A 14,139-nucleotide genomic window follows, 5' to 3' on the forward strand; every position below is an offset into this window, starting at 1 on the left:
TACAGAGGCTCCACGGCAGGAGGAAGGCGGTACGCCTACCACACGCAGAGGAACTAAAAGCCTGGGGAACAAGGTGGTTATGACAAGAGGAGGTCACTGTGGGCTTCCCCACCAGCTTTTCAGCACCTCTCCCGGTGAGACTTAAAAACTGAGTGACTAGGGCGCCTGGGTGGCTCAGTCACTTAAGGGTCTGACTTGGGCCTAGGTCATGATCTCGCTGGTCCCGAGTTCAAGCCCCGCGTCAGGCTCTGTGCTGACAACTCAGAGCCTGGAGCCTGTTTCAGATTCTGTGTCTCCCTCCCTTTCTCTCTGCTCCTCCCCCACTCACACTCTGTCTCTCTCTCTCTCTCTCAAAAATAAATAAACATTAAAAAAAATTTAAAAATTGAGTGACTATGATAGAGAACAAATGGAGGATTGATCAGGGGAAGAGGGTGGGGGGATGGGCTAAATGGGTGATGGGCATTCAGGAGGGCAGTTGCTGGGACAAGCACTGGGTGTTGCATGTAAGTGATGAATCACTAAATTCTACGCCTGAAACCAGTATTACACTACATGTTAATGAACTAGAATTTAAATTAAAACTTGGAAGAAAAGGTACAGTTTGTAGACACCCTGCCCACCAAAAAAAAATCAAAAGCTGAGTGACTCGTTGTCTATTGCCCATCTTCCAGCTAAGCTGTAAGTGCTACAGGGCCCGGGGGCTAATCTGTCTTGTGCCCCGTTGGGGTCAGGGCACTGGGCTCCGTGCCTGGTGCGTTGGAGAGGCTCAGTGGGCATTTGTGATTGAACATGTCGAGAGCTTCACAGGTATGACTAGGGAACCAGGTGAGCACTTCAGCGGCCTTCCCTGGTCAGGGAAGGCTTCCTGGAGGTGACAATGCCTGAGCTGAGTCCACAGGAAGTATGAGAGGTAAATCAACCCCAGTGGTGTCAGGAGCGTGGTGTTCCAGGCTGAGTCACCTTGAAGGGAGGCTCCAAGGAGCTGAGCATTCAGGGAACAGAGAGTCAGTTTTGGAACCTAGATGATGGGCCATGCTGGAGTTTGGACATGCTGAAAATAACATGGCTAGATGTGCAGTAGCCGCCTCCCACCGCAGCTTCTCCATAGTCATGCTTGCTCCTCCCAGTCTGGCCTTCATGGGGGACAAAGACTTCACTGCACGTGGGATCTGATGCCAGCTCCTTCCATGTGGCTGACGACTCCTCCCCCTTCGGCTCTCGGTGTTGTCTCACTTCCTTAGAGAAGCCTTCTCTGAGCCCCAGCCTGGAGCAGACCCCCTGTAGTATGAGCCCCTTGTGCTTTCCTTCATACCCGTGAGGGCACTTATGATTATGTCCTTGAATGACCGTGTGACTCTCTCCCACTAGACTGTTGACTTCATGACAATTTGCATGTTTATTCCATGCAAAGCACATAATAGTCACCCAATAAATAGAGTGGGTACATGGATTTATTTTAGAAATCCCATGTTGGCAAGAGCAGGGAGAAGGGAGTAGACAATAGTCCAAGAAAAACTGGTGAGGACCTAAACCAAGATGGCCGTGATAGAGAGAAGGAGACAGATCATGATGAATGTTAGGGATTTGTGGGCACGCGGGTGGCTCAGTCACTTAAGTGCCCAACTCTTGATCTTGGCTCAGGTCATTATCTCCCAGGTGGTGAGATTGAGCCCCATGTCTGGCTCTGTGCTGTCAGCACTACTTGGGATTTTCTCTCTCCCTCTCTCTCTGCATTGCCCCCATTCACACACATGTGCTCACTCCCAATCGATCACTCAATCAATAAAATTAAGAAAATGTTAAGGATTTGACATTCACAAGTCCCATTAGATCTGAGGGTCAAGAGAAAAGGAGGCCTGAGGAATAACTTCTGGCTTAGGTGCCCTAGGGGATATTCCAAGTTATCTACTGCTGCATGAAAAACCACTCCAAACTTACTGGCATAAAATCCTCATCATGATGTTCACAGATTCTGTGAGTCCGGAATTCAGACAGGACATGGTGAGTGGTTTGTTTCTGCTCTAGGATGTCTGGGCCCTCAGCTGTGAAGGTTTGAACAACTGACATGATTTGAATCATTTGGGGCCCAGAATTGTTTGGAATCTTCTTCACTCATGTCTGACACCTGAGCTGGGTAACTCAAAGGCTCAGCCGGGTCTGTAGATGGGAGCATCTCTGCATGGTTTGGGCATCTCTATGGCACTGGGCTGCAATGGAGGGCCCCATGATGGGGGCCACCTGAAGAACGAGCATCCGGAAAGGTCAAGATCAAAGCAGAAGCTGGTTGCAGAATTCAGGCAGCCTCACTTGTGCTGAGCACCTCTTGGTTACGAGAGAGTCACTGAGTCTAGGTCTGATTCAAGGGAAGGGAAATTAGATGCCGTTTGTTGATGAGGTGTTAAGAAGGTTACATTGCAGATTGGAAGATATTGTTGCAATGGCCTTCGGAAGTGCTTTCTGTGAAGGTGGATAACAGAGCCGTTTGTAGGGATGAGTGATGCAGGGGGAGGGCCCATCGTAGGTCAAAGAGAGAGCTGTTGTTTTGAGCCTCACTGGTTTGGGATATCGGTGAGACATCCGCTTGTGTTGCTGGGTACCTGGCAGTTAAAAATATTTGATGAAGTGGTAAGAAATGACTTAGAATGGAGCAGCCTTGTTGCTGGGAAGTGATAGCATTTCAAATCCTTAACCGCGCGGTGATAGACATCACTGAGCTTCGGTTCCCAGACTGCCATCCCAGTGAGAGTAGTTAATTGACTCCTGGAGTTTGCTGTGCCCATGTAAGTGGCACGGAGGGGACCGAGCGACTGCAGGTAATGGCTGTAGAGTCTCTCCAGTGAGGACATGCCCCTCACCCCTTCCACAAGCACACGTGCACACTCCCACCCAGCACAGCCAGCCGCCAGCACCCCCCGGGCTCCTGGGGTGTTCACTTGCCTGGTTTGCATACCTTCTCATGCTTGAGGTTAGCAAAGACACAGGACTACTGCGTATTAGAAGTAATCCTCATTCTACCGCTTTGGAATTCGGGCCGATTCAAACAGAGGCTCCAATGTCATTTGTCTTTGATTTTCGGTTAAAGCCGAAAATAGCATTGTGAACAACATCATGCAGGGAATGCTAAGCCGCTCCCAGAGCATCTTCTAGGCACCTCTGAGGCGTGTGCCTGGGAGAAGCTGGTTCATTCACATCCAGCTGTTCATTACAGGCAGTCCCAAAGACCTTTCTTCCTGGCTGGGTCGGGTGGCTCTCTGTGCTTGAAAATATACAACTGCCTCTCTTTCTCTTTTTCTTTGAAGTCAGCTCTAGGCCCAATGTGGGGCTTGAACTCACAGCCCCAAGATCAAGTATTGTATGTCTACCAACTGAGCCAACCAGGCACCGCAGAATTGCATTTCTTTAAAACTCTCTTCCAACTCAGAATGCTGCTCAACATTCCGCTCAGGGGCGAAATGATCGGCGATTAAGATGGCAAGTTCAATTGTTGAGTTTTAAAGGTATCACTGCGTGCACATCAAGACATACAGAGGAAAAGAAGTTGTCCTTGGTATGATTTCAGATCGGATGTGGCGTCGACAAAACAAAGACACCGTCTCCCTGATAGAAGGGCTATCTTCCAAGAAGAATCTGGAAGTAAGGCTGTGGCTCTCTAGAGCACCTATGAATTAATTTTCACCTGGGATCAAAAAACAGATTAGCCCACTGAAATATGTAAATCATAGAAGATCCATGAAACATGCTGGGGGGGGAGAGCTCTGTTCTCCACTCAAGTGGATGCATTGTGAATTTTCGACCATGGGGAAATTCCACACTGGCTACTTCTTTTTTTGTCCCTAAGAAGCTGTGGCCTGCCTTCTACCGCCTTAGCTTTATGGTTACCATAGCAACTGTCAGCTTATAAAACGAAGGGTGTGTGGGATGTTCCTGGCCGAGTGACGTGTGATGGGGAAAGGAGTGATGAGACTGTGCTATCTCATTTTATAGAACTTGCTTGGGAGTAACGTCATTTACGACCGAACCTTGACCAGGAAGCTCTTACTCATGGAGACCAACTTGGCTGTTGTTTTTCTTAGTGCCCGTTTGAAACCCGAGTCTCTAAAGCAGATTTTTAATGATAGGAGTGTCACCTTAGGAAGACACTCACTCTAAGGCGGTGGTGGTCGAGGGGTGGGTCTCAATCCCTCGGATGCAACAGAATCTTGGGTGGAGCGTTTAAACTCCACAGGTGCCTGGAATTTCATTTTAAAACGAATCCCACTGGGTTCAACATCACATCGGTACAATAGTCTGACGCATCCCCTGGAGCACCTGCTCCTGAGAGCGAGGTCTATTAGCTAGCCTCGCCTGGGTGCTAATTAAATGCAGAACATTGGGTTCCTCTCAGACCAGCCAATCAGAGTCTATTAACAAGACGACTAGTATGCGCATCAAGTTGGGAAAGCACCACGAGAATAAAGATTCTCTGAGGGAGAGAGAGATGTTAATTTCAAAAGTTAATTTCAAACGGCAGTCGAAAATTTGAAGTCCTGTCTTGCTCAAACCCTGTGGTATGTTGCTTCCGTGACAAGGGAGGGCTGTCGGGAGGACTGGTGTCCCTCAGGTGGGAGGGAAGAAGGAGAAAGACTGAGAAAAAACCCTGCTCCTGAGCAGTGGATGGCAACCTCGCTTGCAAATTAGGATCGCTTGGGACCTTCTCTGGGCTCAGCCCGGACTAAAGCAAAAATCCCTGGGGCTGGAGCCCTGGGCATCAGGATGTGATAAAAGCCCCTCTCGGGGATTCCCAGTTGAAAGAAACTCATCCCGCTGAGTGCATAGGAGTCCATCTGGGATCTTGTTAAATTGCCATTCTGGTGCGTGGGTCTGGGGTGTGTGGCCTGAGGTTCTGCATTTCTAACCGGGTCCAACTTGTCCACACTTTATGTAGCAAGTGCCAAGAACAAGGAGCAAAGTTGTGTGTGTGTGTGTGTGTGTGTGTGTGTGTGCGCGTGCGCGTGTGTGTGCGCTCATAAACAAGCCGCAGCATCTGGCCTTTTGCTTTCATTCTCTCGGTGTTTGAGCTCATTGCTTTTCTTTTTTGGGGAGATGGGGTGGCGTAAGGGAGCAACAGAGCTGAATGCTATGAATACATACAAACCAGCAGATAAACATCATTTCTTGACTCCTCACTCTTGCCTGCCCATGGCTAATGCCTTTCTCGCCTTCACAAGAGCTGTTCAAACCATCAGTGCTCTCCTGAGGGCACCCGCTTTGAGCCACCTCCTCTCCATGTGAGAAACTCAAGGCTGTGCAAACTCACGCATCCTTCTGCGCCCCTCCCCTGGGGTGGCCTCCTGTGTCCCCGCTTTTCCTGTGTCATTACCCTCTCTGTCCTGGCTCCTTCAGTCTCCCTCCTAAAACCACCTCCATACTCACTTCCGATGTGATCCATTCACGCTCAGGGTTTCAACCCGAATCTGCATATCCAGTACCTTCCAATCTGTATCTCTGCCCTCAACCTCAGCTTGGAGTCCAGATCTGTTTTTGTGGCTCCTGGATGGTTTCCTTCCCCATCCCCCCCCCCGCCCCATGCATCCTGGAGGTTCTTCAGTTCACCAGCCTCCCAACTAGACTTCCACCTTTGTGTTCTCTAGCTCGCTCTTGGCATCTCTGTCCGTCAAGTCACCCAGGCTGGGATCCTGAGGTCACCTTTTTCTCATTTCAAGTTCTCATTCTTTCTTGCCCACATTCAGACAGTTGTCCTATAAGTTCTTGACTCTGTCTGCTATTTCCAGTCCCTTAGTTCTGGCTTGGGCTCACATCAATGACTGCAGTGGTCTTCTGCCCTGACACTTGTTCCCTTCAAATACATCCCGCTCACTGCTGCTAGTGTGACGAGGGCAAACCGACAACTGACTGTGGCATTGCCGTCCTGAAGCCCTGTGGCTTGGCTGGGCATCAGAAGCCATGACCACATAGACTTCCATCCTTTCCTGTATTCTTCCCTCTTGATTTATCCCTACTCACCATTCCACTGCCTTTTAGAAAAATATTTTTTTAAATAGTAAATAGAATGGTATAATGACCATAAGAAATCAAGCAACATACACACTGGCTTTATATGTAAACCTATAGAGGGAAGGAATTGAATTGCAAACGTACTGTTTTGAAAGGTAGTACATGCATTTGGAGATAATTATTGAAGGCAGTGGTGAAAATGAAGTCTCCTTCCGTGCCTCCTCTGTCCCTCAGCCATGCAGTTTTATTTCCCAGAAAGAAGCTGATGTTGTCAGTGTCTCAAATGTCCTCTTGGAAATATACATACACTTGTAAGTGCAAAGAAGACTTACAGACACGTGCCCTTGCATACCCATAGATCCATAAACACACGCGTGCCAGAATCTGTACGTGCGTGCATCCCTACTGTGCGTCAATTCTGTGTGTCACATGGCTGAAAGCACAGTATGGTACACACCCCCTGCTTTTGTTGCTTAGTGTAATTTGGAGATCTTTCCTCTGAGTCCATAGAAAGCCGCCTTATTCTTTTCTTTTTTCTTTTCTTTTCTTTTTCTTTCTTTCTTTCTTTCTTTCTTTCTTTCTTTCTTTCTTTCTTTCTTTCTTTCTTTCTTTCTTCTTTGCAGACTGCTTAGACTTTTGTCATGTCGATGTTTAACCGGCTGCTCGTGGTGACATTTGGGCTGTTTCTAATCTTTCTGATAAATAGGGCTGCACTGAAGAACACTGAGCCGCATCATTTCTCCCATGTGTGAATATATACGTGGGGGATCGATTCCTAGAAGTGGGATCGCTCCTTCAGTCCGTGCATGTGTGTGTTAAAATCTGGTAGATATGGGCAAATCGCTGTCCACGGAGACCACCTAAGAGCGCCTGACCCTCCACTCTCTTTTCAACCCAGTGTGTCCTCACATTCCTTACTCTTGCCAACATTTTGCCATTATGAGATAAAAAATTGGTACTTCCCTGAAGAATTACGCTTCTTTTCTACTGAACTTGAGTAGCTTTTCACGTATTGAAGAGCCATTTGAATTTCTCTTTGTAGGAGAGGTCTATTCATGTCCTTTACCCAATTTTCTCTTCTGTTGTTTGTTGCTTTTTCTTTTTGATGTTAAGCTTTTGATCTTTTTCCTCTGCTGGCTGACTGCAGTCCGTACCCACCCATGTAGCTATTTGGTTACTGGTGTCTAAGCAAGAATTCAGAACCAGCAGTAAGGATGCGGGGCCAGGTGAAGTTTACTTCCTTTTCCAAATGGCAATCAAAGGTTTTGGTGACCGTAGGAACACTCTGAGTATCATGTAGTAACATTTAGACGTATTGAATACACATTTACCAAATTCGGGGATGGTTTTGAGCCACAGCTGGTTGATGTTAAATGCATCTCTGGACACATGCATTGATGGCTTTACACAACGTTGTTAGTTGATATCTTCCTAGCTTTTTACCAAGGGGACACACGTGCATTTTTTGCCTGTAAATTTATTATTTCTTCTCTTTTCTTAGTCAATATTTTCATTCTAGAAAATGGGACAAGATATCTTCTTTTTTAAAGTAATTTTTAAAATTTTTTAAATATTTTATTTTATTTTGAGAGAGAGCGAGAGAGTGCTAGCACGAGCAGGGGAGAAGCAGAGAGATGGAGGGAGAGAGAATTCCAAACAGGCTCTGCACCATAGTGCAGAGCCTGACATGGGACTCGAACTCATGAACCGTGAGGTCATGACCTGAGCCAAAACCAAGAGTTGGATGTTAACTGACTGAGACACCCAGGCACCCCATGGTACAAGATATATTCTTTTTCTGTAAATTAGCCTTGTGGTCCAAATGTTTTGTAAAGTTCTCCGTTCCAAGTGAGTAATTAGTTAATGTTTGATCAAAAAGACAAATATTTCCGAATGTTATTTTGCTACCCTTCCTAAAGGTATGCGCTTTAGCAGAGCATTTCTCAAACCATATTAGTAGGTGTTCAGTAATTTTAACAAAATGTGCCTGTGGTCACATTGATTTTGAAAAGACTGAATTAAATAAAAATTTAAAAATGCCTTCTTAGAGCCTTTAATATATTACTGGCTCCGTTGAATGTCCAAAGGGGAAAAAAAATAAAGGATGCAGTATTTTATGCTGTCTTTTGCAAATGTATTTGACCACAGACACAGCTTTTGCTTTTTTTATGGCCTCTGCTTGAAATATTCCTCAAGCAATTAGCATAAAACTCAGGGGAGGATTAAGAGAAGGCATCAATTTATTTGCCCCCCGATTTGTCTGAATTATGCCAGACAAGAAACCTTGTTGGAAATGGGGTTATTGACTATTTGACTACAATCGGATTTCTAAAATTAACTAGAAAACTCCTGCGGTTAAACTCAGTATGTTGCAGATGAAGATAACGTGGTTACTTTCTCTGGTCTCCCTAAGATGTTATCAAAAGCATAAAATTAAGAAACCGAGGTCATTTCCAGTAAACCCTTCACGGGTCCTGCTTGAGGCCAAATGCTACTTTGCGTCAGAGGCATCCACATCAAAATGGCTGGGGATGAGGTGTAGCGCTGGGACAGACAGAGGAGCCACTAGCTGGGGGGGTATAATGATGAGGGGAAAAGAGCCATGAGGGGGACCAAAGAATCCAGCTCATTACAAGGGCGGCTTATTCTTTCCTGTTGAGTTTTTCTGAGATCGATTTTTATCCCTTACCCTTGGCCTTTTCTTGATTCTTGGGGAATCCTGTCAACGTTTTTTTCTCAGCCTTCCTGAATTTTATTTTTTTTTATTTATTTTTTTATTTTTTTATTTTTATTTTTATTTTTTTAAATTTTTTTTTCAACGTTTTTTTATTTATTTTTGGGACAGAGAGAGACAGAGCATGAACGGGGGAGGGGCAGAGAGAGAGGGAGACACAGAATCAGAAACAGGCTCCAGGCTCCGAGCCATCGGCCCAGAGCCTGACGCGGGGCTCGAACTCACGGACCGCGAGATCGTGACCTGGCTGAAGTCGGACGCTTAACCGACTGCGCCACCCAGGCGCCCCAGCCTTCCTGAATTTTAGAACAGCGGCTCAGTGAAGTTCTGGAACACTGGTGCCTGGAGGTGTGTCTTAAGTCATCAGCAAGCCAAAGTCAACCACTAAAAGCACATGCATTTTCAAATTTCCGTGACATAGAATAGATTCAGGATTATCCCATAAAATATCCATTTTACCTACTTTTATTTAGGTGTCCTATTTGAGTGGAAAAGAAATGCTCTGATTTCATAGTAGATAATGCACATTGCAGTAGAGCTTATGAGTTGTCTTCCAGTTCCAGTTTAATCGTCCCATGTCATAAAATTGCGCGTTAGCTACAGAGGTGCTGGGAGCTTCTGCGTTTGCAATGACACGATCATTATGATTGCCCGATGAAGGGCAGCCGAAATGATGCAAGAGGAGTTTTCGGTAATGGTATTGCGGTGTTTAAAGAAGTAACAAGGTTAATTATTTGCATTCTTCAGCAGTCCACGCTTGTCCCTTTTGCAAAATTATCTGTACTTCCTATGAGGGAGAAGTCTAGAAAGTGAATCATTTGAAAAAATGTAACACATTATTTTTAAAAGTCTATCTTTATTGTGATAATTATATAAGATGGATACTTTTAGAATTCTTTACTTGAAAATTTTTTTAATATCTTCCCGTCTCCAAAACTAGTTGAGTCCCGTTAGTTGTTAATTTCCCTCCCTTACCAGTTTGCAGGGGAGGAGGGGTTCATCAAAACTGGGCTCACCCACACATGTGTATCCCACGGTCGGGGGGCGGGGTTCGTCTAGCGTGCACGTTCAAACACAAGTCACTGGAGAACCTAATGCCAAAGAGGTGCTTCCTCGACTTTTCTTCGCGATTGATAGCATCCGGTCTTGAGCCTTCATAGCAGTGGATGCTTATGCCTCTGCCTTCCCGTTAGGAAACCAAGCACAACCTGATATTTGACTTCCACCTTTCCTGGTGGAAAAGTCAACCCTATGCTCATAAGCAACCATCTGACGTCAGCTCGTGGGCAGAGTTCTCAGGGTGGTTTGGAGCATAGGTCACAAGAGAAGGCCCAGTCAGGACAGCAAAGTGGACAGAGTAGCCGGACTACTTGGCCCCATGCCTGTCACACACTAAGCACTGAACATGTGTTAGCCACCGACCTATGCATGATGGGACTGAAGAAGTCAGGAGTAGATGGGCAAAGACAAGCCAGGTGGGTGGAAATATGTTTCCTCTGCGGAGGTAGCCTGACTGCCAGGTTCATCATCTCTATGTTAGAAAGGTCCCTTGAGCTGAAATTTCCATGAGGTGCTGGGCTCCATCAACAGGTGATCCACTGAGATAAAAAGGACTTGAGCCAGAGATAAACTAGACCTCACCTTGTGAGCTGTGCCTTTCCTATTCATTCGGAAGGTCTGCAAGCATATCCTCCGGGGGGACTTCCAGCGTGTCATGGGAGGCCCTGGCCTGTCCCCAGAGAGCTGGCCAGTGTGGTGGTTGCAGGCCCAGAGACTACCTGCGAACCTGCTGCCCAAGCAGCTAAACGTGCAGTAATGGGACCCTTATTTCAGCTCTGCACAGAGAAGCCTCCATAAGTGGACAGGTTGGAAGCCAAGGGGTCTCCCAGCCCAGTGCTAACGCTCGGAAGGAAAGAAGGGAGGACCAAACCCAGTAGGAGGAGCTCCTATCACCACGGGGTAGGTGACAATGCTATGAGATAGGGGTGACAGGTCAACTCAGAAACCCACCTCCAATGAGTCTTCAGCCAGCTATGGAGCCACTAGAAAGGACAAAAAGAAAGAAGTCTGGATCAGCCCAGGAAGCAGCAGCTGCAACCCCACCGCAAAGGACCCCAGGATATTTCACAAACCAGGGAGGAGCCCATCTCCTGCTGATTCTGGAAGAGAGCCACGGGGTTGGCTCTCCACTGAGCGACGTCAAAGCCAGCTCTAGCACAAAACTGGTCCCACCGTGAGACAGAGAGGTGGGTGTTGGTTCCGAGGCTGTGGAGGGAGGAACATGGAGACCGCCATGGAGACAGCAGAGGGTAGCCAGGGGCTGGGTTTGGGGAGCAAGGGGGCCCGTAAACTTGGAGTCTCATTAAAAAGGAGACAGAGGGGCAAGCTACCGTGGGGGCCCAGGCTCGGAGAAGAGTTGCTGGGGACCATGCCAGCTTTCCTTTCTGCAGGTTAGATAAACAGAGAGACCATCTCGGGATGGAACAGATCTTCTGTTGGAATCTCTATGTCCCACAGGCAGCGGCAATTTCACAGTGGGCTGATGGTGCGATGTCACCATGGTGTAGCTTGAGTCCCCTGTCTCCGGTCAGAAGACCCCAACCTCACGTTCATGCTCCTTAGAGCCAGTGTGAGGATGCTGCCTTGCTTCACGCATTCCCGACTGGTTCCCCAATGTTGTAGCTGAAGTCCTACCATCACCACCTGCCTCTCCTCTCCTTCCTTCTCTCCCCACCGCCACCCCCTCCCCCACCAAGGGGTCCTCAACATAGACCGGGCTCCTGTCCTCTCAAGGGACAGTCAAGAGAAGGAGGAGGGGTGCAGGAAGTTTATGGGCAAGTAAAAGAGGAAAGTCATCACCCAGACTTCCCACTCCTAAGTAGATACCTGGGGGAAAAAAACATCTTATGAGTTCCAGAGAATGTTTATTATTATAGCAAAATGATTCATAACAATAGCAAGACGCTAGAAACACCCAAACTATTCGCCAACAGAAGAATTGATCAATTTTGGCATATGCGTGATGCTAGAAAACAGCGGCAATGAATAGTATATTTTATACTACACCACATTAGTGTAGATGAAAGTTACATAGTATTGCGAGTGGAAAAGCAATTCACAGAAGAATACAAGTGATACAGCTCAAAACCAGCCTGAGCAACTTATTTTGGGGGATACATACCTGATAAACCTATACGGAAAAATAAGAGGGCAAAGATAAGCACATCTGATAAGCACAGATGTTAGAAATGTCGTCGGCTGTAGGCGGGGAAGTAGGAAGGACGTGATCTCAGAGTTGGGAATTGCCCTGTTGAACCAGTAGACAACATCTGCCAGTAAGTGTGGAGAAAACTACCCCCAAGAAGAATCAGGTCAGAAAGAGTGTGGGGAGGGGTGGGAGGGGGGTGGATTGGGAGAAGTGTTTTATGAGACACCTGTTGGGTGAGGAATGTTCCCCCCGGCAGTAGAGATGCTATGGACTTTCTCAGATGCCTTGGAATTTAGACATGCCGATTGAATGGACCGAGTCTGCTCAGTACTGTGTCTGTGACACGAAGCACATGAGGTAAAGCAGCACATGCCAATCTGCGCGCAAGACTCAAAAGTGTTGGATTAGTTGGGTGATGTCCTTTTTCGTTGATTTTTTTCATTCCCTCGATACTCGGTTACCGATTTTATAAACCAGGTGCGTGAGTCTGGAAAAAATAATTTGACTTAATTTAGCTGTGACCTTCCGGGGGCTCTGGGATTTTGTTCGGGCCATGTTTAAATGAGGATTACTCTTGTAGAACTCCAATGTTCCATGAACATTCTATGAGTCACAGCATGTCCGTTCATTGGCTTAGGGCTGCCGTCACAGTGGCACAAGCTGGGTAGCTTCAACCGCAGAACCTTACTGTCTCACAGATTCGGAGACTATAAATCTGAGGTCAAGGTGTGGGTACAGTTGGTTCCTACTGAGGCTGTGAGGGAAGGGTCTGTTCCAGGCCTTTGTCCTTGGCTTGTAGGTGGCCATGTTTTCCCACCAGCTCCCAACTGTGCATATCTGTGTGCAAATTCGCTTTTTTTTTTTTTTTTTTTTTTTAAGAAGGCCATCGCCTTATTGGGTTGGGGTCAACTCTAATGACCTCACTTTAACACAATCACATCTGCAATCACCCTATTTCCAAACAGTCATACTCTGAGGCCTGGAGGGGGAGTTTGGACTTTACCAGATGAACCTGGGAAGCTCAAGGTTCAGCCCACAACAATACGCTAATTTTATGCTTGATGGACTACTTTTCTCTTTCTTTTTAAAAGATTGTACATGGCAAGTCAAGGCAAATGATCGAAGCTTCCATGAACAGCCTCAATTTATGAACACAAAGTTCTTTTGTATTAAGGAGAGCAAATATGCGGTAAGTGGATATTAACTTTCTAAATTTAAAAAAAGTGTTTGTTAATGTTATTTATTTTGGGGAGTGGGGGGTGGGAGGGAGAGCGAGATCGAGAGCAAGCAGGGGAGGGGCAGAGAGAGGGAGATACAGAATCTGAAGCAGGCTCCAAGCTCCGAGCTGTCAGCACAGAGTGACGTGAGGCTTGAACCCAGGAACCATGAGATCATGACCCGAGCCGAAGCCTGACGCTTAACCGACTGAGCCACCCAGGCGCCCCATGGATTTTAACTTTCTAGCTCATCTTCGCTAAGAGCCAGTTTTTTCCAGTAGCCATTATGCTTAGCAACTTCATGGGACACCTGCCTTCCAGATAATCCCTGGCCTGATAATCCCTGATTATCATTGTCCGTCATATAGAATATCATTTTTATTCATCACTTTGAATTTAATAAAGGTGAGTAGGGGTGGCTTGACACGACCCAAAACAAAATTATGCAGATTGAAAAGTTCCCTGTGTGCGTGCAGAGCTCTCTTAATGTTTTATAGAAGAATATACAACAGTGTCACAGAAACGTTATGTTTGAAAGTAATAAGAATTTGAAAGGAATCTTAAGAACCTATTTCCCCCTTTTCTGCCTGTGATAGATTTAGAGACCAAAGATCTTTTCACCCCAGAAGTCCTTATTACCTTTAAAATACGATCGGGGCACCTGGGTGGCTCAGTCGGCCGAGTGTTTGACTTCGGTTCAGGTCATGATCTCATGGCTCGTGAGTCTGAGCCCCGCATTGGGCTTGGTGCTGACCGTGCAGTGCCTGCTTTGTATCCTCTTGTCGCCTTCTCTCTGCCCCTCCTTGTTTGCTCTCTCTCTCACTCTCGAAAATAAACATTAAAGCAATTATTAAAAAATAATCTAATATGATCAAGGGTCCCCCGTCAGGTGCATGCTTACACGTCGTAACGTGTCTTTTAGTCGCTAGGACAGCTGTAGCAGAGCCACAGACGGGCTGGTTTAAGACAACAGAAATGTATTT

General features: G+C 46.6%; 1 protein-coding gene across 2 annotated transcripts in view; it reads left to right on the forward strand.

Moving 5' to 3' along the window:
• ATP8B1 (ATPase phospholipid transporting 8B1) overlaps positions 1 to 14,139 on the forward strand; it is a 128,034-nt gene that overhangs the window by 67,859 nt on the left and 46,036 nt on the right. For both annotated transcript variants that reach the window (XM_058691974.1, XM_058691975.1), the window contains exon 3: positions 13,031 to 13,128. In XM_058691974.1, the coding sequence (XP_058547957.1) occupies positions 13,031 to 13,128 (98 nt within the window). The remainder of the gene's footprint in view (positions 1 to 13,030; positions 13,129 to 14,139) is intronic.

This window comes from Neofelis nebulosa, chromosome 11 (assembly GCF_028018385.1).
Source record: "Neofelis nebulosa isolate mNeoNeb1 chromosome 11, mNeoNeb1.pri, whole genome shotgun sequence".
NCBI classification, from domain to species: domain Eukaryota; kingdom Metazoa; phylum Chordata; class Mammalia; order Carnivora; family Felidae; genus Neofelis; species Neofelis nebulosa.